We start from the raw sequence: 25,006 nt of genomic DNA, 5'->3' as shown, positions 1-25,006 counted from the left end.
CTAAAATACCCACAAATGCTAATCTCTCTCTCGCCCTTGCTTTTTCCCCTCATATCGAGATATATACTTGGTACTCTCCCAAATTATTGAAGGGAAAGCAATTCATTTTCACACAATAGCATCCTGCCAGCTGGAAAGAATTTTCTGGACTGCCTGCATTAGTATGAGCTTTGAGTTTCAAGAAAAACACACCCAGAACACGGATTTCACGAAACACGTACCTACGCTTTCCCTGGCCCAAAGACGGCGTGTGCCAGGGCCCCGCTGAGCCTGGCTTTTCCCCTAACGCCATTCCCTTGCGAGTCGGCCCTCGGAGCAGCACGGGGGCAAGAGCCTCCTTCAGAGAAAAGAGCGGTGGAACCGAACAGGCACCGTGACAGTCCGAAGCCCTGCCAAGGTAGCCAGCTAGCTAGAAAATGCTCCTTCCAAGTTATTCGGGGGTTGCAAAACCTTCAGAGTTAGCAAATCTGCTAGAAAAGCAGCTCTGCCTCACTGGAATACCCTCTGGCAGGAATCCTCTCTGTACTGAGATTTTGGCACAGTAGGAAGGTCAGCTACCGTACAACCTAGAGCTCTCATGATTCAAGCGAGTTCTCAAATAAGTGCAGCATATTATTTATAACATATTCTATTTCAGCTGCATCAGGGAGATTTCCACACGAAATGCAACATCCCCCACGCACTGCAGTGTCACCGCATTTCAAGTTCCCGTGAGATAAAACCAACGCACGTTGTCTTTGTCACTCACGGAGGGTTTCCACTGATGCACGTGGTCGCCCTCCCTTGTTTTCTAGGTCTACAAGACATGACCTGTAGGCGTACTTTATGCGTGTGCTAGCGTCATTCCTTACTCTACAATTCAAAAGGTATATACCGTAACGAAAACGTACGCTGTATTGGCTAGTTCTGTAACGGTTTGAACTCAGAGGTCACTGGGTACTTGGCAAGAATCTGCATAACCATCTGAGGACTTGGCGATTCAATGTCGTGGTACCAGGCGGCTCTCTCGGTAAACATTCAACCGCAGTGAATCACTCTGGCGAAAAGCAACAATTCCCCCTCATAAGAGTCTGTTCTCAGTGACGTCCAACAGTCCACAAGCGTGTCCAAAGTACAGCTATAAAGTTGTTCACGTTAACAGCCAAGGTGGCCTAGAGCATCACTCAAACTCTACGGGGAGGGAAATATTTTAGGAATATTGCCTATAACATACAGAACCCTCTGAAAGCCCACTAGTTTTCATTCCAGCTGTCTGATTACGCTTCCTTCAGTAATGCTTTGAATGTCTCTTCTTACAGCTGGTTTTCACCAAGTCTCACTTATCAGAGCATTAGTTAACTTGAGCAAATGAAATGATCTGTTGACAGAATAGCTGTTTATTTCTTTCATTTCCACTAAAAGCTTTCATGCATCAGCTCTTTCCGCCTTTCTCCGTTGCTTCCTATAGAGGTAATAATTTATAACGTGCAAGTCATTGTGTTTGGTAACATTAGGCAGCCAGATGGTTGGCTTTTGTTTTCTACAGCTAGGAAAGGAGAAATACTCCTATTGTAAATGTTCAAGAGCTGAAAATACTAATAAATACATGTGGGCGTAATGATTTTTAAAAGTCAGTGACCAAATAAGAAAACATAAATGGTTTTTGAAAAATCACCATTTTCTATCAGTACCATCACATTTCACTGAGCTTACCCAGATCTCTTTTTACCACCTCGCTTATTTGTTTTAAGCTAACATTATAAAACACGTACAACCTGAAATAGGATGCCTAAGAACAAACACTGAAAGGCTCTTAAAACACGTCGACACCATTTAAGAAAATACGTTTTCCAGTTAAATCACATAGTGTTACTTATTTACTGGGAACTGACAACATGTTTCACAAAGGTTCATTTCGTGCCTGCCCAGGAGCGATAGAGAAGTATCTCCCGAGTTACAAGTACCAACTTCCAACTGGGACCTTGTGCGTAACCTGTTTCAACTCCTGTAACACCCGCGGGCCTTACATTTACACCTGCAGAAAGCTACTGCTGAGAAGGTGAGGCAAACTAAAGGTCAAATTCAGCTTCCAGTTCAATACAGGAGGAACCCAGCTGACAGCAGCAGAGAAATACCGAGATCAGTATGAACCACCCAAGGTCCCTATTCAGACGGTTCACACTGAAGTTTGTTGGTTTTTTTTTCCTTCCATAAAATAGCGCCGTTTCAAGCAAGACCGTAACTTTGTAGTACACATAAAAGGAGATGGGGCTCTGGCTCCATGTAGCTCAGTGGTGTCAAAATAGCCACTGACTTCTGCAGGGGCATGACTTCCACCTCCATTTCCAAGTAGGCAAAACACTGCACAGACAGATGTGGCGAGCAGCCAGCTAGTACACGTTCTCCGCTTTGGACAAGGATCCTACAGAAAAATATCCCAGAAAACAAACACGCATCCTTAAGGTAAACTTGCCATTTTACGACCTGAAATAAAAGTTTTCAAACTGATCTTTTCTGACTTTAAACAGAGCATTTTTTTTTTTTTTTCCCCAGAACGCTCAATAATCAAAGGGCTACACCAGAAAGCAAGTTCCGGTTAGAGTAACAAATTTGTGAGCAAGTCAATGCCAGAGGCCAAGAAAGTTAGCTTTAAAAACAAGACGGACTAGCCAGTTGAAGAACATATAAGAACACGACACAGAAAACTGCAGCGGTTCATCCTGCGGCAGCCACGCTGCCGTTCCTCACTGCGGGAAGAGGTTACAGTTGTCCTGCTGTCAAATCACGATTTCCACTCGACAGCCGTCACGCTTGCCAAACTCCCTCCAACCCCCAAGTACGAGTAAAACCCGGCATCGCCGTGGAGTGCGAATCGCACGTTTGCATCGCTGAGCAGCCACTTAAGCTTTCAGAAGACAAAGCAAACTCCAGGGAATAAAAATGAAAAAGTCCAAGAGACCCAGTCCGTTGGAGGAGAGAGACCCTAAAGGCATCCCTCAGGAAGGCGCTACCTCCAAGCTCTGCTGCTTTTCCTAGAAAGGATAAGACGGCAGCCCAACTGCCTTTCCCATGGAAAGAGGAAGTTATGGACAGCCGCTCCCCTTCTGGAGACCGCCAACACCATACAGGACGGACTTGGGCTTATTTTCCGCGTGCCTAGAGAATGTCTAACAACAACGTCCTACGGCAGTACCGGAACCCTCCCATTCCAGATGTCTTCGCTAGAGGGAAGGCCCCGTCCTGAAATTCATCAATACCCCTTTTCACTTTGAAAAGCGCGAGTCCCACAAGACTCTGCTTCAAGACTGAAAAACAATCGGAGTTCTTCTGTTAGTAGGAAAGACACTTAGCTCTTTTTTTCCCCTCATGTGTATTGTAGTCAGTGATTTAACCAGAGTACGCGGAGTCTCTAAAAACATATATTTTCTAGCTACAGCATGTATATAGTCACTTACATTCACATTCACATTCTTATCCCTCCTAATTTTTTTTTAATTCACAATTTGAGAGGAACGTGAACAAACACATGACAAATTCTTCCCCTTCAACAACTTATGCACACAACTCTGACATTCTTGGAAAACAAAAGAAAGTCTTTAGAAATATTCCTTATATGAGTTGTTAAATTATATTCATGGAAGGACACTGTGAATCAGTCTTCGGAACTGGCCAACTATGGCTACTTTAGGAAAACAGAACAGTAGGTTTGGTTTAATTTATTTATAGTCTGTGATCGCCTGTTGGTCCGTGTTCTAGTGATGCTCTCTGATGATTCAGCAAAGCACTACCCCCTTCAAGGAGTTGTCCTCCTATCGAGAATTTTATTTCTTCAAGCTGAGAGGCCGCGATGGAAGGTTTCCATTGCACGTGCTAACGTTTACCATGTCCTACTGTCACCAACACAGCAAGCTCAGCTGCAAGGCACATTTGCTCTAGATACCTATAATTGCACCTATTTCCCCACTAAGATTAGTATTCTTTACCGGGCTGGCTGTATTTAAGAGATGTACTAAAAAGCAAAAATTTGGCACTCATCTAGGTCCTATTCAGGACAGACCTCAGGCTACATTTGCACCGGACAATCACACGGCACGAAAAGCGGGACTTCAGGAATGAAACGCTTAGAGCCAGAGACCCCGAGTCCCCACGACGCGCACATTTTGGGATCTCTACATCACAGTAGCACTAGTCTGAGCCCGAGAACGGGCTGTCTGTAAGAGGATGGTGCCCCTGCAGCCCAGCTTCTTGTTTAACGTCTCTTTTTTCCCCAGTTAAAGCCAATAAGCGCATCCCAAGATTGCTCTGCGATGCAAGACGAACGCTTGATAAAGCGAGGCTCACTGCGAGAATTGTTTCAAAATCGCTCTCCTCATCCCAGCTCAAATGCTAACGCAGACACAGCCTCACATAACGCGGATGCCGTCGCTCAGCAGTCCCTCTCGAGCCGTCTTTCTAAGGAACCCGAAACTCCTGCCGAGACAAATAAAACCAACTACAAGGTCTTTCAAGGGAGCTTAACTGGTCTTGAATTAATAGCAGTTAATGAAATTATGCATTTTGATCGGAATTCTAAGCGAACCTCGAGGTCTTCTGATGCCAGCTGAAACCATTCCAATAACACGCCACATGCCAGCTGTCAGCTGATCCCAAACACGAGCGTTGGCCACCGCACCAGTCCTTGGCAGTTGTTCACAGCGGTTATGTCACTAAAAGGATACAATTCGTGTATTCTGTAAAACGTACTCAGCTCTCCTAACTTTTACTTCACTTACGATACGTTACAGAAAAGAAAGAAGAAATAAAAGATGCTCTGTATTTCTCCTCTTTCTCCACAGGCTTTTCTACACGGAGTATCCGTTTTGCAGCCTTCCGATGGAAAACACACACTATTTCTCATCATGCAATTTTTAGGCCCTTAAAATAATCTACAGACCACACATTACAATTCAACTAGAACGATTTCTCCATGATGCTGCACCTACAACTTACAGAAAAGGAAACGGGGGGGGGGATGGATATATTAACTGGTCCTTTTTAAGATATATTTCTCCAGAACAGATTTGATAAACACAAAGAGAAATCATATTGAACTTAAGAGCTGCCTTAGCGCGCTGTACAACATTTTAAGTAACGCTCTTGGCTTGCTTTCTTACCCCTTTTCCGTTGCCAGTACTTCACGATCCTACAAGTGAAATAATATAAATAAAACTACACCATGAATGTACACCCAGTTCCTAACAGCTGCGTTTGAGGTTCAGAGGGCTCTGGACCCAGTGGCCCCACTTGCCAGCATCCCGAGTGCTTTTATACTCCGTTACACCTGTTGCCACACCCGCATCGGCATGTAGTACACGAACGGAAGCAGACTATCGTGCCTATCATTTCTGGGGGTAAAATATAAGGAAAAAAGGTTGCGCTTGTCGTCTGCACAAGAAGTCTCCGCAAGCAACATCATTTCCACACACCCCTAGCCCCTTCTGATTGGGCAGAAATTCATACTAAGCCTTCAAGAGATGAAATAAGGACATTATTATACATGTCCAGGAAACAGTTTCATTTCTTTCATACTACGCTCTTGCCAATGACATGGAATTTGTTATGTATTTTCTATTTCAAGGGCAGAAGTGATTTGTTTGAAATTAAGTTATGATTATCGGCATGACTCATGCATTTTCCATAGCTATTCATTAAACAGACAAACATGGGTCGAGTTAAAAGGAAAATAAACATTTCTATAATACCCTCTTTTTCTTGAGAGGCAACCCTTCATCGATGTCGGGAAACGGTCAAGGGAAAAAAGATCCTATCAGCACAGTATTGTCGGTCATATACAACGCAATCTTATGCTTCATTGCGTTTTCAACGCAGGACAGAGGTATATTAGTAGAAGTGCCTAATTCACAAGTTTTTCCGAGTCGGCTACAGTGGTTGCTTTGAATGGCTCTGAAGGAACAAGCTGCAACCAGTGCTCCTCTGTAACTTCAATAATACACATTTCAAAGCCGCAACGGCCCAGCCATCTAACTGCTTTCTCAGGCAATACTCAGCGCAGAAAAAACTACACAAGTTCCATTCTACTAGGCATGAATTTCACCTGATCTCCTGGTTGTAGCTCTCGCACGACTGACAACAGGAACACCAGGGGGTTTTTTGTTTGGTGGTTTGTTTGTTCGTTCGTTTGGGTTTGGTTTTTTTTTTGTGGAAACCTTTCTCCCCCCAGTCAGTGGAACAGGGGGAGGAAGGATGACTCCTTCGCTTACTCATGTCCCTAATTTCCATCAACAGATTCCACCTCGTTCTTTGAAGTGCCTAAGCACTTCTGATGCTGGCACTGATGCCCACAAGAACATGACTATAACTTGTTCCAGTCGCCACAAAATCCCAATCCAAGCTTACAGGGTACCTATGTCTTCAGATACATCGGTGTAGCTGGAGTCTTCCTCTCTGCCCCATCACCCCAAGCCTCTCCCATAGGATCAGCCTCGAAGTGTTCACACAGTAACCGAGAAACTGGCGCTGGCACACAGAAAGGAGTTCCTGAGTATTGCATAATTCCCCTTGGCTTTTGTAAATACAAACTATGATATCCACAGAGCCCTTTATCACCTTGAATAAGCAAGTCATATTTAATGCATACCAGAGTATAGGTGAGGGCTAGATAGGGTAAACGTACACCTGTGTAAAGAAGTCAGGATGTGTCTGCCTGCCGAGTTCGTCCGATCGTCAGCCTTGCATGGGATTTCGGGTGAATTCTCAATTATGAGAACACAGAGCGCTCCCCAGCACCGCCGCAATCCATCAGCAGCCCGTTGTTACCTTACCCTGCAGTCCCCGCTCGTTTTGTAAAACTATCTTCTACCTCATACATCTCACTTCTCACATAAACTTTTCTGGATCGAGTTTAGGAACGGAACTGGTTAATAAGCAAATACACGCAAGACCTCTGTCACGACAGGCTCGTTTTAGAGAATTAACCTCCCAGATCAACTTGACACACGCGTGGCCTGCAGAACCCGATATGAAACGGAGAGTTAACAGGAACATCAGCTACTCAAGCCACACCGAGTCACCAAGCACAGCTAAGAAAGATTTTTTTTCCAGGCACAGTAAAGTGCAGTTTTCAAGACTGGATGGTTATTAATCCTCCTCCTCCTCCCGCTCTGGCTGAGAAAAGGAGGAGACATTTTACCCTGTGCTTTTTTTTTTTTTTTTTTCCCTTTGGTTTTGTTGGGTTAGGGGTTTTTTGTTGTTTTTGTTTCATTGGGTTTTTTCTGGTTTTCTGTTTTTTGGCATTGGGTGGTGGTTTTTTGTTTGGAGTTTGGGGGGGGGGGGGGTTTGTTTGGTTGTTGCTGTGGTTTTTTGTACAAATAGAATAGGCCGGCTATATATCCAGAAAAGACAAACAGAAAATCATCTTCTGGCAAAGTCTGATTTCTAAGGGTCCAGACATAGCAGCAGAGCTCCCACCTGCACCATCGGGTGGGAGCACTGACACTGTTCCCTGCATCTCCTAGCTGCAATGTCCCTGTCACTGTGACAGACGCAGAAGGTCTGCTAACCCTTAAATAAAGGGCTGAGCCTTGCTGGGGATAAGGCCAGAGCAAAGTAGGGATTACAAAAAGCTTTGTCAAGATCACACTCATTCAGCTTCTGACAAGTTTTTTAGATCCTTTGGTTTTTCATCTCCCATTTCTGCAGTAACCCTGACACCTACCCTCTAAAGCCGGCAGCCCCATCAAGTAGCGTTAACTCTTGTTGTGCCGAGGACCACCGCGGCAGATGAGTTGCTATTGTCACGTAGTGCCACTCAAAGGAGGATGCCAAGTCACACGATGACTCCCTGCTGTGTCTCTCATTTTTATTAGTCCAAGTTGTGTGACTTGGAAGCAAGTGCCATGGCTTGCACTGCCTTCATTTCAAAAGGAGGAGCAGGTTCTTGATATCCCATTCTGAACAGAGCAGCACAGAACCCGCGCCTCTCACTTACTGAGCACGGACAGGATCCTGCAACGTAGGCATTGCTTGGCAGCAGTTTTAGCTTTCCAAATAGGCAGCCTTCTCTTTGGGGAGGCTGCCCTTCTCAGCAACCGGTGGACATGGTCTTAGAGCCCAAGGGCAATCCCTAAAAATGTACAGAATTGCCTATAGCCCTAGTAATAATACAGGTGGCACTGTCACAACAAGAAAGAAAAAACAAATACGGTTTCATAAGGCGATACCTTCTCTCTGTTGGTTCATTCGGCACACAATAGGAAAAAACAACACTGTCTTCTGTGTGCATTTATGGTTGCAGCCAACGGGCCGATGTTCTCCATCACTACGTGAAACGCATTCCCACACTGAAGTGTATTAAGAAAACATCACAGGGTCTCCTGTCAACCAGCAAACTGCAGGAGAGTCAGAGTTGAGGCTGAAATTGCACACTTGATACACTTCATTATATCTAGGTATGTACTGAATAGCTTGGAATAATACTCACTGTTCCAAAAACTTTTGATACGTAACCAGAGGCTGTTTTGGGGGCCTAGAAATTGTATCCCTGCAGGAGGCCTGGGAACTTGGGAACCGAGGCCAGCTGTCTTCATTCTGATGGGACGCTTACTATTTATTTTTTATTTTAAAGGCTAGCTCATAATTTATCTACCTTCATTTTTTAGAGCCCTACATGCAACACATCAAGCAGAGGGCTAAAACCTTACTGGTGCTTTCTGAATCCAAGCTCTGCTTACCACAGCTGCGGTGGCTCCCGCCTGCTGGTTTCCATAGCCTCTGCCACAGCAGTCCAAGGACACACAGCACACGAGCAGAGAGGGGAACCAGCTCCAGCATATCAAGAAATGCCTCAGAGCATCAGAAAAAGAAACGAATAAAAAACGTCCCCAAAAGCTCTTCTGGTTTAGTAAGCTCAAGAAGTTAAAAAAGAAAAAAAAAAAAAAATATCGTTTTAAGCATATGAACCTATTCTACCTTTTTCTGCCCAGGTTTCTCAGGGTCGAGTTCCACCCAAGGAGGGGACTCTCTAGCAGAAGCTCCCAGGAGTTCCCAGGCTGCACTGGACCCAGTTTCAGGTGCTTGGCGAATGCTGCTGCACTGTGCCCACAAGACCGAGAAGCTGTTACTGACCTCGACTCTTTCCAGTGCCGTCCCTAGGCCCTCTACGGTAACCAAAAAGCCCGTTTCGTTTCCCGCCCCCCGCCCCACGCAGCACCCCGTCGGCACAGCGCGGAGACTGGACTCAATCCGTAGGGAGCTCACGGCCCGTCTGAAGTGCTGGCCTCAGCCCTGCTGCCCTTGCAGAAAGCCAGAAATGCCTGTTAGCATAAAGCCAGAGCCCTTTTCTGCGCTGAAAGGGTTCTGCACAACTCAGTAGTGCTCCCATCTGTAAAACGAAGAAATTGCACTTCCTTTATAGGATGCTCTGAAAACTACAGCCACAAAGGGCACTACCAGAGCAAGGTGCTACCATTAGCAATTGCTTTTTTTCTTTTCTTCAACATTATGGTAAATATGTGGAACAAGTCACAGAGTGCTTCCATTTTCAAGGCTAAGCCATCACGACCTTGCTCCACATATGCGCAACCACACTTCAGGCAGCGTTTCCTCTGCAAATTCTAGAGATTAATTAGCTAGCCATAAAAGAAAAATATTGACCCTAGAATTACAGGAGGGAGGGAGGGGAGTTATGCTTTTACTTCAATTAGGACAGTTGAAGGAAAGCAAAGAAATCATTAGCGTATGCCTGATCAACTTCCTAAGCAAGCAGAGCGTGGAAAGAAGATCACGATCGCTTTGGACTTCCAGAATGCCCAGCGCTGCCTGTGCAGTCACTTTTATTATTTTTCTTTAACATGAGAGGCAATCTAACAGACAGACGTCCAGGGTCCTGCTACCCCGTAAAGAAGGCAAGAAACAGCACTACTCTATCTAAACACAGCAGCAAGACCAGGATGACCATTCTGGGCTCGTTTTCAGTTGTGTTAGCAGTTTAAACGGAAGCAGATTGAACTTAAATCGTGAAACTCAAAACGTCCCTTGTACAGCATGCGGGCACAAACTCTTCTTTGTGCAAAACTCAAGCTATTAAAAAGCCAAGGATACAGGACCATCCTCCCTTTAAATTGAAGGATATTGATCTATCTAGGTACATTTACAAGCTGCAATTTAAACTTCAGCAACACTGTCCCCCGAGCAGACCTCCGTGAACGTGGGGAAGCGACCGACAAAGCAGGAGAGATGCCCGAGCGGCCTCCGCCAGCACTATCCCGGCGAAGCGCAGCACCGGCCGGCACAGCGCACGGACAGCTTCGCTGGCCTGTCCGAGCTGGCTGAGCCAGGAGGCGCAGCGCCAGATTCCGAACGCTTTCCCGTGTTGCACCCAACAACTCAAGCACCCCACCAAAACTCAGCAGGGAAACTCCAAAAGCACCAATGTTAATGAGTTTCAAAGAGATTCTCCCAACAACCAGCCTGCATCTTCCTCTATTTCAAGCACACATGAGAACGAATTTTGCAGCTTCCTACGAAATCAAAATACACTGCACTAGATGTTTTTCTTCTTGTATCCTTCAGCTCACCACTTACCTTTTGTAGACTTCTGGGCAGTGTTTTCATATGCTTTGCTTATTTAAAAAAAAAAAAAATTAACACAAATTTCTAAGGTTCAAAAAAATCTCAACTAAATCAAATAATCTTTTTTAAACGTTGTACCTGAAGTTTTCCTGTAAAATACCTCGCTTTCCTATTCAGATTCATTTTTAAGCTGTTAAGAAGATTGTGATCTCTCAGATACTCACAGAAATTTTTCCAGTACGATTGGCTTCCTCTCTTTCTGCCAGGGCCCGCAAAAAGTTATCTTTCAGTTCTTCTCCTACGCTTGCTAGTGACCTACGGGGAAAAAAAAAAAAAAAAAAAGGTACAATTATTACTGTTAATTATTGCCAGAGGCTCTGGGTTCACTGTTACGTGTTCTGTAAATAGGAGACAGTTGTAGCTAATTTGTCTATTGCCTGTTCTGCTTTTACAAACCCTTAAACCACTCTTCAAAATTAATCACTACTGCAGATGTACGATATAATAGTAGTTTATCAAAAGGCGACTTCTACTAACACGCATTTTCAATTATATATCCAGAACAATATAAGCGCTTATTCTATACCTCCAGAATTATGGCCAAAATCACGTGCACATAAGAATACCGAATTTTCACTGTGTACCAATATAAACTTAAACCGATTTAATACCTCATTGTTCAGCCCAGCAACTAATCAAATGAACCACTAGATACTTAGACTGCTCGGTGTGGTAGAGTCAATACAGTTTCACTATCCTTAAGTACAAAGCATGAAAAGAAAAACCAATTTTGCTCCACAAACACTGGAAAACAAACAAACAAACAAACAAAGTCAAAAAAACCCCAACCCACACAAGAAAGGATACCATGCCCTAAAAATTGCTTGTTAGCCTCTGAACATAGGGCCTTAGAATTCAAGCAGCCGTTAAAAATAGAAGACACCTATCAGATGGACAAAAGCACTGAACTTTGGACAAACCCTTTGTGCTGGTTCTGGCTGGGCTAGGGTTAATTTCCTTCACAGCAGCATGGGGGATGTTTTGGATTTGCGCTGGAAACAGTGTTGCCAGCAGAGGGATGTTTGTGTTGTTGCTGAGCAGTGCTTACACACAGCCGGGGCCTTGCCGCTTCCCCCCCCCCCCCAGCAGCCAGCAGGCTGGGGGCACAGGGAGCTGGGAGGGGGCACGGCCGGGACAGCTGCCCCCAGCTGCCCCCGGGGACATCCCACACCACGGCACCGCAGGACCAGCACAGAAAGCTGGGGACGGAGGAGGAAGGGGGGGACCTTCAGAGTGACGGCGTTTGTCTTCCCAGCTCCCCGTGACGCCTGACGGAGCCCGGCTCCCCTGGGGATGGCTGAGCGCCCGCCTGCCCACGGGAAGGAGCGAACGAATTCCTTGCTTTGCTTTGCTTGCGTGGGCGGCTTTTGCTTTTCCCTCTTAAACTGCCTTTATCCCAACTCACGAGCGCTCTCCCTTTTACCCTTCTGATTCTCTCCCCCATCCCGCTGGGGGGGAGCGAGCGAGCGGCCGGCCGCCGGGGGCTTAGCTGCCGGCTGGGGTTAAAGCACGACACCAAGGATGCCACCTTCTACATCCTGATAAGCTCAGCCACGGAGGTGCACTCAGCACCAGCCATGGTTAACAGAGTTATCATCTCCAAGGCACCAAAGCCTTGAAACCCTTACAAAGCGGCTTCATCTGCTCATCTCTGCGGGAGGAGACGCCACCCTTCCTGTTCATGGTGGATAACCGTATTTACTGCTCTGCCAACACCACTGCTTGAAATGACATCTGGAACCCCAGACAACAGTGCTGCACCTCTACCTATCGTAACTACCCAAGCATAGGAAGGAAAAAAGGATAATCCCTTGAATTACAGAAAACAGGACATTGGAGCTGCTCGCTATATAGTACAAGTTTAACTTCTTTTCAAGTGCTGAGAAACGGAGGAAAGGGTAATCCAGAGCCATGCAAATTTAAATACCAGTCTGTTAACATCCATCACAACTCTCGCACTCCTGTCTGAAGGCCAGCGTCCTGGGTTTGGCTAGGATAGAGTTACTTTTTCTTCCTAGTAGCTGGCATAGTGCTGTGTTTTGGATTTAGTACGAGAATAAAGTCTAACTCCTGAAAGATGCAACATGAGAAAAGGCATTATCTGATACATATGTATTTTCTATACGCTATTCTCAGCGACAAAGGCCCCCTTGCTCTGTGGAAGATGCCTTAACATCTATAAAATGAAAAAAGTCTGGATTTCACTAAAATAAATTCATTCTACTAGGGCCTGCGAGAAAAACCATCAACAACAATATTATGGCTGAATAAAACGTTAGGAATGCCACACATCATGGTTGAAGTGACACACAAGCAGTATCACTTGGAGCAGAGCTTAGTATTAAGCGGCTGCTTTTTTGTAATAAAGAGGGGGTGGGACAGAAGACACCACACACACCACACACCCCCCAAAAGAAAAAAATCAAGCAAAATGATTCTTGAGTCATATCTGAGAATCGTATAAAACATTTGTTCGTTTAGAGAAACATTTTTAGAAATAAATCAACACCATTTTACCCTCACAACAATGTCCCTAATGGCCTAAAAGTATTAAAAAGAAGTTCACGGGACCAGTGACTGCATAAACAAAACATGAGGTGTGTCCTCTGTATCAGACTCTTACCCTCTTTGAAATGCCCTGTTTTAAATATATACTATTACTGCATAAAGAATAATAGAAGGTATCGCTGTTAAGTTCGAATCACAAAGAAAGCAAAAATAGGTTCGGGCTATTCTGACGTAAACCGTCATAAATTTACGGATCAAGAGTGTTAGAGAGAATGTTAGAGAGAATGTCGAGTTTAACACTTAAAGCCCGAGTTCTAAAACCCCAGGATCTGGAAGCATCACCCAGCACCTAAGCAATTATTTCCTGAGCTAGGGACAAAGAGCTACGTGGTCGACCTTCCGCTTGTTGTAGCTGGCAAGGATTCACTCCTTTCTTTTCTGCATGGATGTCTATGTCATTGCTTTGAGTCTTGGGGTTTTCCACTTCTTTGCCCCTTGGGATGTGCATCCTCCACCTCGATATCCCAGCTCGGAGATCCCTCTTTCCCCTCGGGATTCGCCCACACAGGAAAAGTGCACCCGTTTACCTCAAGGGAGATTTTCAACTAAGGTAGTTCAAACAGTACAACAGGTCACATCAATATTCTCAAGACTGGCTTAAACCAGGCTCATTTCAGTATCAAACGTAATCAATTAGTAACCGACCTGACTTGAACTGTCCACAAGGAATTGCAAGGTTCTGCAGACATATATTTGCATTGAACTGGTTTCAAAAAATCAGTTTGACTTGAATGAACTGTACATAAAGAATTGCAAGCCTCTGGAGACATGCGTATGCACCGATTCGGTTTTAAAAAGTTCCAATTATACATGGTTCTCCTCTGAGTAAGGCCACACATCCACTAGGAAGACGCAGCATTTACGGGAGCAGCGTACGAGCGTTTGTTACCAGCCAGTCTTTGAGAAAGAAAGGAGATTGGTGTCTCCCTGCCACAGCAGCACGTACATTCCCCGAACTCTAGTTTACCATCGCAGCAGAAGACTCTGAAGAAAAAAATCAAGGCGTTCCACTCTGCGCAATTTCCCCCCCAGACAAACAGGCTGAAACTTTGGGTTTGACAAGTTAGGAACACACGAAGGCCACGTCAAGGTTTGTCCCAGCTTCCCGCCAGGCGAGATGAGGGAGCTCTCCGAGCAGGGAGGAGCGGCGAGTAACTCCCTAGCACCCACCAAACACTACTCCTCTCTCATGAGGGTTACTTAAACTGCCACGACCTAAAAAACTGCTGTGTCACTCGTTTTTTTAAAAGTTACTTCTTAAATCTGTATTAGGGGCTTCACAAAGCTAGAGGAATACAAATTATATACTTGTATAGCAAACATGCTTGCAGATTACAACAGCCCTCGAAAAGGAGAGCACAACACATTCCACGATTAGCGTAAATTTATGCACCTCCAGCATCCCACATACAACCGTAACATTCATGCACTGCCCGAAACTACTCCTACCATGCAGTTCATGCCTCAGCATCCTTACTGAAGGGCGCTTCAGAGTGAAAGGCCAATTTACGAGGCAGCATTGCCTCTTTATAGGGCACCCTGATGCTAACTGCAGCCACCTGTACTCGTCACCACACATTTTTGACTGATGATACTTCTAATTATTATCCGCACCGCACGGGCAGAGGCCCACGTGGAGAGCAGGACAGTGCTGTGCTAGCTGCTGTACAACCCTCCTGTCTCGGTGAGCTTTGAAACCCAACACCCAGACACCGACAGGCCTGGTGGATAAAGGAAAATAGAGGAGAAGGTTACTACTCTCATGTTTCAAACGCAAAGATTCAGCAACGTATCCAAAGGTAACACAGAACATCTCTTCAAACATGTTATCGTTGTCACCAGCCTGGTGGCAAATGCTCCATAACGAGTCGTGTTAAATATGAATTCCTCTATCAACTTCTCCCCTTCTGAAGACAGGCTTTTCTTGCACGTACAGAAGAAGAAGCGCTAACAACGAGTAACACTCCTCACTACAGTGTCCTTCAACAGAAGCAATACTGAAAATAAGTATTACAGTTTTGGAAAGGAAAAAAAAAAAAAAAAAAAAAAAAAAAAAAAAAAAAAAATGGGTACTTTCCTAAAGTAACTTGTTCGGGTACAGAAACTCCTAGTGATACTAACACTATTAACTGTTGATTGCTGGTTTTAATTCCATAAATACAATTCTTACTTTATGATGCTCAAAGTTTCCCTTATGAAACCGTACATTTCCACACTACCTCGTTCCTTCCAAGAGCTCCTGGGATCTTCCACCCTCCCACACACCCTTTTCACAGTCCCAGTTCAGATGCCTTGTGCTTGCAGCTTGCTTGTTTGGTCTTCACTGATAGGTGTTAGTGAAGCAGAAAGAAGGAAAGCTCTTTTTGAACTTGGGTTAGGGCTCCTCGATTCTTATTTTGACAGGCTACATTGCTGCTTTTTTTTTTTTTTTTCCCCCATTTTGTTATGGTTCCCTAGGGCTTCATTTGTTTTTATTTTCCTACATCTTCTACCATGTGGACTTTTCCTGAGAGCACTGGAGTCACAGTTGGAAGCAGAACAATGTCGTTTAACTTTTAGAAAGCCCTGTTGACCTGAAGAATGCTTTTTATCAAACGGAGATAATGGGAAGAACATCTAACAGTCACACTGTTTTTCTTTCAAAAGTACGCTCCACGTTCCAGTTCAGCAGAAAGCCAGACTGGAACTCACATTCTCGCCCAACTCCTGCAAAGCAGCTGTGTTTTCCAAACACCTGCCCCAGGATTAGCGGGGAGACAGGCCTAAGAACTCAGTCCCAAAGTTCCTCCCTCTTCTTGAGACACATCATTTTTATTTTAAAACATTTCAAGTTTCAACCTCCCAGTGCCACGCACTTAGAGCACTGTGTCCCGAGGCAGGACTATTACTTGAGCACCGTTCCAAGACATCAAGATGCGTATTTGTTTTCTCTACGCGAGGTATGCACGCTTTAAAAAGGAGAGACTACAGTACAAGATGATACCTTAGAGACCAGGACGTAAGGCTGGGACTGGAAAGATCGAAATTCATCATCTCGCTCTGTCTCAAACACGCGGCGCAAGCCTGGCGACTCGCTCGGTTTTCTCGCGCCTTAGTTTCCAGTCTGAGAAGCCGGGAGGACTCTGCTTCTCCAGCTCAATACGGCCAAACGCAGTAAGGCCGCCCGGGACTCCGCAAGAGGCACGGCGCTTAAACAGGCATTGGGAAGCATTCAGATGCCATACTAATGGGGACAAGCACTTGCTTGTTTATCTTCAGTCACGTGAATTGGAAGCTTGGTCAAAGCACTTTTCATTAGCAAGTCTTCTCTGCAAGGATGAGAAAACACACCGCCTCCACAATACGACATTACTGTCATCGAACGTCGGTGTGGCTCTGCAGGCTGCCTTGGGGGAGTACCAGACTGGCTCCTCAGACCTCTTAATTCACCTTCTCAGGCTGCCCAACAGACCTCACGCTGCCAGCTTGTTTGCCCCTTTCAGCTAACGCGCCTCAGACAGGATGCGAGGTTCAAAAAAAACCACTCGCGCAAGGGCAGCCAACACCCATCGCAATCCTAGCAACCCTTAGCACAGTACGAAAGCCGCCTGTGGCTGACCTACCGCACGCAGCCAGGCTATCATCGAGGAAGAATAAAGGCAGCGTATCAGTGTTGCCAAGACCGATATGCGAGGACATAAGCATGGCTGATTTTTACTGCATGGTGCCATCTTTCTGTAATTTCAATGAACAGCACACAGAGTGTCTTCAAACTGCAGTGACACCAGATAGTGAGAACCATAACCCTTTAAACCATGACTGCCTCAATCCATCTACAAGTTGCACTCCATTTTAAAAAGGAAAAATGAAACGGGGGGGAAGGGGGAAACCCACAGTTATGTACAACGAGCTGCCCGAGTCTGACCCTCAGGGTCCAGGCTCGACTCTCTAGCAGTGCTTCCACCGCATTCGAGTGATAAAGCAAAAACGGGCGCCCAAAACACCAACTGAAACCACAAGCTGGATTTGGACTACTGCACACAGAGATGTCTCTACCTAGAGATAAAGGGAAAGCACTTCATTTCTCAATAAACATAATATGGAGCTGCTTAAAGAGGAGGTCTAGATTAAAAACAACAACAACAAAAAAAAAAACCAAAAAAACCCCAAAACAAAACAAAAAAACCCACCAACACTTTTCTTGGTTCAGCTTTGTAAAATACAGCCTGCTAATCCTACTATCCAATTTGACATGCTGTGTTGAATGGAGCTGCTATAAGCAACACCACAAGGTAAAACCATCACGTGATCTTTCTTATATTTTACAGAGACAACAATGCAAGGAGAAGACCATCATTTAACTTGCTTGGAACTTAAAATAACAGCATCAAAAGGCACCAGGCCACAGCATTTGTATGAAGAGCCTCTGTCCGTCGGTTTGCCGTTTCGTTACGCCGGGTGCACAGCACCACAAGCACAGAGGGCCTAAGCAGGAAGGCACGGCTAAGGGCAAAATACAGGTGAGCTTAAAATCTGTCCTATCTCTGTTCATGACCTTGTTTACTGTAAAAGCGTCACATCTGTGAAATTGTGTCAAAACTTCTCAATTAGAGCGAGAACAAGCTCTGGCTGTAAGGGCACAGTAAGCGAGGAGCTTAACGCTGAGCTCAAGCGAGGGGAGCGTATCCGTGGGCAGCGGGGCCGTGCCGTCTCACAAAGCCCTCTCAACAGTGCGAGCGGTCTCCACAGCCCACACGTGCTCCCACGCAAGCCCTCTGCGAAGCTCCCGCTAACCTCACGACGAACAGCTCGCGGCACGCCGACGTGCAAGTGCACAGTATGTGCTATTCTGCTGTGCGACTTGGTTTTTAGAATATTTTTACTGCATGTGTGTCTTTGTTGAAACAGAACCATTCCCGACATCAAGGAATTAGATTAGGAATTATATAGGAAGAGAAGGTTAAACTTGCAACTATTTGGACATTTTGGGGCATACAAACATGTGTAAAATCCGCTATAAAATTTTTGATCGTTGGTTACATAATTCAACATAGAGGAAATACCTTTCTAAGGACCTTAATACCATTCACTGCATTGTTTAATAAAACAAACAAGCAACTGTAACAACTATACTTACTACATGATATTTGAAACTCCACGGAATAAATTATTTTTTTAGAAACGTTTGAGTTGCTTATGCGCTTCTCGGGAACACTTGCCAGAGCTATCGCGGATTTGGCTTGCGATGAGAAGCCCGCACCTGACAAAACACTGGCACCAATATTTCAAATGGTCCGAGCTACCAGTAACATGGTCCTGTCACTCATCCAACATTCACAAACTTAAAAAAAAAAAAAAAAAAAGTTGCTTTATCAGCTCTGGTCAAGGCCCTAAAATACACACACTGCTGCCTGGTTAAAACAAGGAAGGGAGGGAATTCAGAGATTTTTCCCAGTGCCACTGTCATAGCTCACCATCTCTGAGAAAAGATAACTGTATGTCCTATACGTTGTGCCTTTCGCACAGAAGAATTGGACTTGCAGGCTCGAACTCGAGCGACGAGCTCAGCCGACTGCGAGGGGCGTACTGAGCACGTGGGCTGCAGCTCATCCCGAGGAGAGGCGTTCCAGCTTGGATACCTTCTGGCTCGTTCAAAGCTGGGCTAGCGGCAGGCCGAGCCAGCCTCCCAACAAAGGTCAGAGCAGCTGCGAGGCCCCGATTCAGATTTCAGCGGCTGCAAGGCCAGGCCAAAGAGCCACTGGCAAGCGACCACGCAGCGGTCCGTTTGTATTGCGGAAAGGCATCCAACGGCTAGGAGAGAAACACACACGCACCCTTTTTCAGCAGCAAGAAGAGAACCTGGCATCTAGGAGACTTCTTAGTACCACCCCTCAGTCCTGACTGTTGAGGAACGAGACGGGATATTTTCGGTTCCTTTGCCCTACCAGCTCGGCTATCTCCGTACCCAACAGCTCCCCCGAAACTCACATCCAACGGGCTCGGGGGACAGAACGAGACACAGCACCCCGGCGTAGAAACGGGAGGAAAAGCCCTCTAACTTCTTGCGAAGATGAGGAGACCTCAGGGAATTTTATCAGAGACACAACAAAAGGCACCTTGCTCTAACCCAGCTGTTGCTTTTACTTACTGCTGAGAAACGACCTTCAGGTGTAGAGTTTATGGTAACAAAGAAACAAAGTGAGGTGTAGCAATAAACCAAACGGCCATTACAGGTGGCACCCCACAGAAGGGCTGCCCCACAGGGAAATGGGATCGGTAGGTCAGAAGAACAATCTCGCTTCCCCAGCAAAGCCAAGCGTCAGGCAGCCCGGCCGGGCTGCAGGCCCTTCAGCGGCACCCCTGCTCTCCTGCTGCACCCGTGCCACGGCGGCAGGAACAGCAGTGCTCCAGGCTCCCGGGCTCCTGCTCGGGACAGCAGTAAGGAGAAGACCCACCTTCTTCAAAAACGCACAGAAACCACGACACTCCCCATAACAAAAATGTTTCTTTCTGTTTTTTGTTTAACGAGTAAGATACAAGCGAGGGTGGCCGTACACAGACACCGTTACGCCACACGCACAAGCTATCCCAAAGAGGGTTTTGCTTAAGGTATGACTGATTTGGGGTCTGGCTTTTGGGTTTCTTTTTCTGGGTTTTTACGTTTTTGGTTTTTTGCTTTTACATAGAGTCAAAATGACGAATGCAAGGAGTCTGCAATTTGTAGAGTTCAGCCTCCAGGCCAAGTAAAGCCCTTCATAGGATATCAGTTTCTCATTTGTGGCATAAAGATAAAAGCAGCTGATGATTTCTCAGCAAAAAATCTCGCACCTAAGCTTCGAGCCTGACCTCCAGTAAACTAGTCCTTGTATACCTCTATAAATCTTCACTACATTTTCCCTTTGAAGGACAGTGCAAGCAGCAAGTGAGCCCGGAGGGTGCACGGATTAGCTGGGCAATGGCTCCAGCCACGCCAGAAGGTGCCCAAGGGGTTCCCCGGAGCTGGGGATCGCTGGGGCACGCTGGCGTGCCATTTGCGCACCGTCCCACCGAGACGCTTCCAGCGCTCCCAGCATTGCTGCGTGGGAACGTCCCTTTCCTACGCCACAGGGAAGCCTGGGAGCGGAGCAGCACCGCAGCTAGCTCAGAGAGGCCCGACACTCAACATCTGCCCCTACGCCACGGGAGTTTGCCAGAAGGCAGAAGCAGCGCCAAGGCCTCGGCACTGCAGGGAGCGTCCCAGCTAACAGCGAATTGCCTGAACGGCAGGAACGGCCTCTCCAAGCCACCGCTGACCCCTGCGAGCGCCTTCTCGAGACACGGGGCAAAGGGAACCACCTGCCACATCTCTGCCTGGAGTTTTCAAGGCACGTGCAAAACTGAAGATTTCCTGTCTAATCAAAACATGTTCAGAGATGGTTGTGGGACACCTGATCTCACAAAGAATTGTTTTTTCACAAGTGGTTACAGAAAAGGAGCGGAGATGCAAAACTAAGCAACTACGGTACGAGACGTACGCACGTACAGCAGAAGCACCTGACCAGCTATCTAAGACGTGCACTATAATATTTACCTTTTCTGGTCACAGAAGAACTTTAATTCAGTATAAAGAAAATAAAGCACCTGTACTGCTAAGCCTTTTACTGTGTGCGACTACGTTTCTGAAAACCTGGCAGAACTTGGAATTGGGATGTTATTAGTAATGGAGAACCTTAGATATGACAATAAAGATACTTATCAAGAGGCCGTTCACTGGACAGGCCAACAAAGTAGACTTAACAAGATAGCCCAATGCGTTCACACCCTTTCTCCTACCAAGCCAAATGATTTAACCATCTTAAACCGAGAAAACTGTGCCCCAAAGTCGCAGTTTTTAGGCAAAACTCTCACTTCCAACTCTGAGAAACAACATCCACCTCTTAACCCTTTTTACTCCTTGTATCGCAGTCCAATCCTTCATTTCCAACTGGGGAAAGCGAGCCATAAAGACCTACCGCCACGCAGCAGCAGCCACGCCGCAGCAAAGCGACAGTCACCGGACTCCCTCGCCCCCCGGCTCACCACACCGCCCTCCCCGACAGAGAAGGGGAGCTCCCGGGACATTTCCGGGCATCGGATAAATAGTTGCTGAAGCACACAGATGGATCGGGGTCATAGCAGTCAGGATTTGCGAGCCATTTGCCAAGAAGAGATGGCTTTCAAAATTGCTTGCATGAGAACGCATTAACATTTTACTAACAGGTGCAACAGTACGGGTGAAAGTCAGATTATCTCTATTTCCAGCACAACACAGAATTTGCTATAACAACCAAATGAAAAATCTGCTTTTGGACGACGCAACAACAGAGAAATCATCTTTAAAGACAGTGCTCCCGCTCCACACCTGGCCCCACAGGCCGTCCAACTTTTGTTGCTGACTACCAGCACATCACAATTACCCGAACATTAGGCATGACTCGCATCTGATTGACGCTCTTTGGCTGGACCCGTTCTCCAAGCCTACTCTAGTAACTGAGAACAAAAGTGTCGCTCTTTGCTTTTCCCATAGACTAAATAAGGTCCTCCGTATTTGCCGCTTTTAAATAAATGTTCATAGCCTTGCAAGTTGAATCACTTCCCACCAGACCCAGCCAGGGCTTTAATATAACACAGGTTGAAGACGCCTTATTGCTCCCCCTCTTCCTTCGCTATCGTACCAAAACCAAGCTGCTTTAGAGAGAGAGATGCCACGCTGGGGAGGAGAACGGGGCGGGGAGGAGAAGGGGTTGAGCAACGTGAGCAGCGGCCAGAGGCTGCTCAAACATAAGTGACAACACCAGAGCCTACTGCTGGGAATAAGGCCGGAGCAACGGCTGACGGACACGAATACTTTGCAAACGCAGGTTCAAGGGGAACCGGGAGAGCCAGCATACACCTGCTCGCTCCACCTCACCAATGCTCCGTTTTCGAGGTCCAATTTTTCCAAGGGGAAAAAAAACATACTCCTAAATCAAGAAGATTTAAGGCAGCCCACTTAAATGAGGTGCTCTTATCTTTTTTGTGCTTGGCTGCCTGAGCATTCTCCACTTCAATTACTTGGCTGCTATTATGCAAATGAGAAGGAAGCCAGGAGTTATGCACCTGTGTTTGCCCCCCGTATTCAATATTCCTGTGAAGTCCTGAAGCCCTATTATGCGGCAGGTATGCAGGATTGCTCAACTCGGGTTACAGTAGGGCAGGTGAAGGGCTTTGCAAGCTCAAACAATGGTTACAAAGAATTCAAGACAACACAGCGGTTAGACTTAGTCTTACAGCCGAGAAGACCAAAAACACTGAATATTACTGTAAACATCGCATTTATTACAGCTGCTACTATGCCCCCAGATACTTCATGTGTGAGAAAGGAATCAGCAAGGTGGGAACCCAGCAGGCCTACCGTCCCAGACAACAAAGGACTCCAGCTCAGACATTAAACTAAGCTTACGTCCAGTAGGGTTTGCAGCATCAAGGCTCTACACGTTTTCTAGTACAGTTCATAGCGTCAGGAGGAACTTTCTTGCGTTTTGGGATATCTGCTTCACCGTAAAAGCTGTCACGAGGCTACGTCTTAGCTGTTCCGATCTACTGTTATTAAAAAAGCAGCTTCTGCTTCATCAGAACCTGCCTTTTCAACAGGCTTACGATAAACACCGATTTTGCCCTGTGCATACAAGTTTCTCTGTATAGAGCTGAAAGCCTGCAGTAATAACTTCCCAGATTGGAGGAAACGGTGAGCAGTATCTATATACACCATTACACATATTTGAAAGTGTAGTTTCTGAAGCAGCGATTAACAGCTCTACGTCTACAGAGCAACCTTACAAGTTACCATCTGAAATAAAAGAAAAAAAGTAGAGGTGGAGTTGCAAAGGAATATCAACCTGACCCTCCAGTCGGATGGAAACAAAAACTTGGCAAGAGACCCCTTACAGATTATCTGGGCCAAGACACCAACAGAAAGGCTTCTGGGAAAGACAGAAGTCAGAAACCAGTCAGATAATATAATGCGTTACCAAAGAGCACTTCAACTGTAAGCGAGGGAGTGTAAGAGAGTTCACTGAAGGCTTGCTGCCACTCGAATCGAACAGGCAGGAATAAACAAAACATCAGGCACACCAGAGCTGTACCATATAATAGATGAAAGGTAAATTCCGATAATATCAGAGAAATTTTAAAAAACGTGGCCGTGCTGCTGGAAGGCTACTCAGTATGGACAGAAAGTCATGGGGAGAGCAGCAACGCCCAGGCAACCAAGGAAAATCCCAGGCTGAAGTCTTAGAAGCAGCTCCCAGCGCCCCAGAAAGATCCGAAATGGCAGAGGGAAGGGGCAGGCACTCGTACTGGGTCTGAGCGGTACCTGCAGCAAGCCGATACCCCATCGGCTGTTTCTCTAGGCTGCTCTCAGGATCAGGGTTTCTGGGGAGCGGAGAGGGGACAGTCTGTTTGGCCTGGATCCACCTGACAAGTTGCTAGCAAAAAAAGGCCAGAAGCGTGACCACCCACAGGCAGCATCCCAGCTCTTCGGGGCTCTCCGGAGGGCAGGCAGTTCCACCTGCCTACGGAGCTGCAGAGCGATTTTCTCCGACTGCTGCTACCAGGGCCGAGTTTAGATGGACGCGTATTCCTTTTTCTACTAGCTCACATTCCTTCAGCTGTTGCTTTGCCTTTCAGCTTCATGACATAAATATTTTGTTTCTGGAGGAATTCCTACCTCTAAATTACTAATCTGTTGCCTCAGCCTTCACCTACGTGCAATCGTTTGGCTGTGAATCTGATGATTAGGAGATTTCTTGAAGTCTAGCGATGGAGAAGGAGATGAAGAGGTCTCTGGAGAGAGCGAGAAATGAACAGGCTGTAGCCCCAGTTTAAGTAAACCTTCGCTAACATCAGTGAGCGCCTCCTAAGCAAGAGTAGTCCGAGTACCAACCAAGCGTTAGGAACGTTTCACAGGACCTTAGGCGCTTCCAAATTCCAACTTCCATTGCTCCAAACAATTTTATTTCTCAGGTACTAGCTGATGCTTTTATCGAGATGACCTGCTTTCATAACCATTCCAGTGGAGAAGATTTAAGCTGCCAAGGCTAATTAATATTATACATGCTGTTGCACTAATTTACTGGTGAATTGATATTTCGTTATTGGTGCTATTAAGGAAAAAGAAACCACAAACATATGGGACAAAAAAATAAACACAGTGGTGAAACACAGCTGTGTACTGAAAAACCAAAAAGCCCGACCTTTTAAAGAAAGCTGCCCCCTCCTCCTCCCTTCCAATCTGCCAAGGAAAGCACGCAGTTTCCAGACTCGGCAAAGTCACTCGTCGGAATCCAGCTAAGGTCCTTGATGCACAGAAACTACCTCACGAGCACCTCAGGATTTATAAATTTGATATTGAATGTGCCAGCAAAGTTGTTATGAAGTTTATTGTCTGGAGAGACGGAAGCCATCCCTTTCTCTTGTCTTCTGTTCTTTTTCATATGATAGAGTAGAATTTGTCAATGTTTCTGCCAAAAAAACCACTCCACGAAACTGCAATTACTATATATTTTAGGTGTGGGAATTGTGAGGGAATATTGTATCATCATCTTTATGGTAGGAAAAAACAAGTGAACAATTCAAGTCGGTAATGCTAACAGATAACGATTCCCTCCTTTTCCTCCTCACTTCCGACAGGAATACTTTTGGAGCCATTTTAACTCTCACCACGAGGAACTAACAGAGCTGGCTTAAACCGAATCCTTTGTAGACAGGTTCTACGCAAAATTTCCTAGTGACCTCTTGCCATGTTTCATAGGCAATGCCCAAACATCTCGGCTGTTTCACTCTTTGGCCTTTC

At 46.0% G+C, this 25,006-nt stretch overlaps 1 protein-coding gene across 1 annotated transcript in view; it reads right to left on the bottom strand.

Annotated features, from left to right (window-relative positions):
- The window catches only part of CFAP299 (cilia and flagella associated protein 299), a 222,355-nt gene that overhangs the window by 137,706 nt on the left and 59,643 nt on the right, over positions 1 to 25,006 (bottom strand). The window contains exon 3 of the mRNA XM_087737361.1: positions 10,773 to 10,863. Coding sequence (XP_087593487.1) covers positions 10,773 to 10,863 — 91 coding nt within the window. The remainder of the gene's footprint in view (positions 1 to 10,772; positions 10,864 to 25,006) is intronic.

Source organism: Nipponia nippon, unplaced genomic scaffold (genome assembly GCF_047370975.1).
Source record: "Nipponia nippon isolate SJK-2023a ecotype South Korea unplaced genomic scaffold, ASM4737097v1 scaffold_6, whole genome shotgun sequence".
Taxonomy (NCBI): domain Eukaryota; kingdom Metazoa; phylum Chordata; class Aves; order Pelecaniformes; family Threskiornithidae; genus Nipponia; species Nipponia nippon.
The sequence above is the reverse complement of the archived record's forward strand: the minus strand, read 5'-3'. Positions and strand labels throughout refer to the sequence as shown.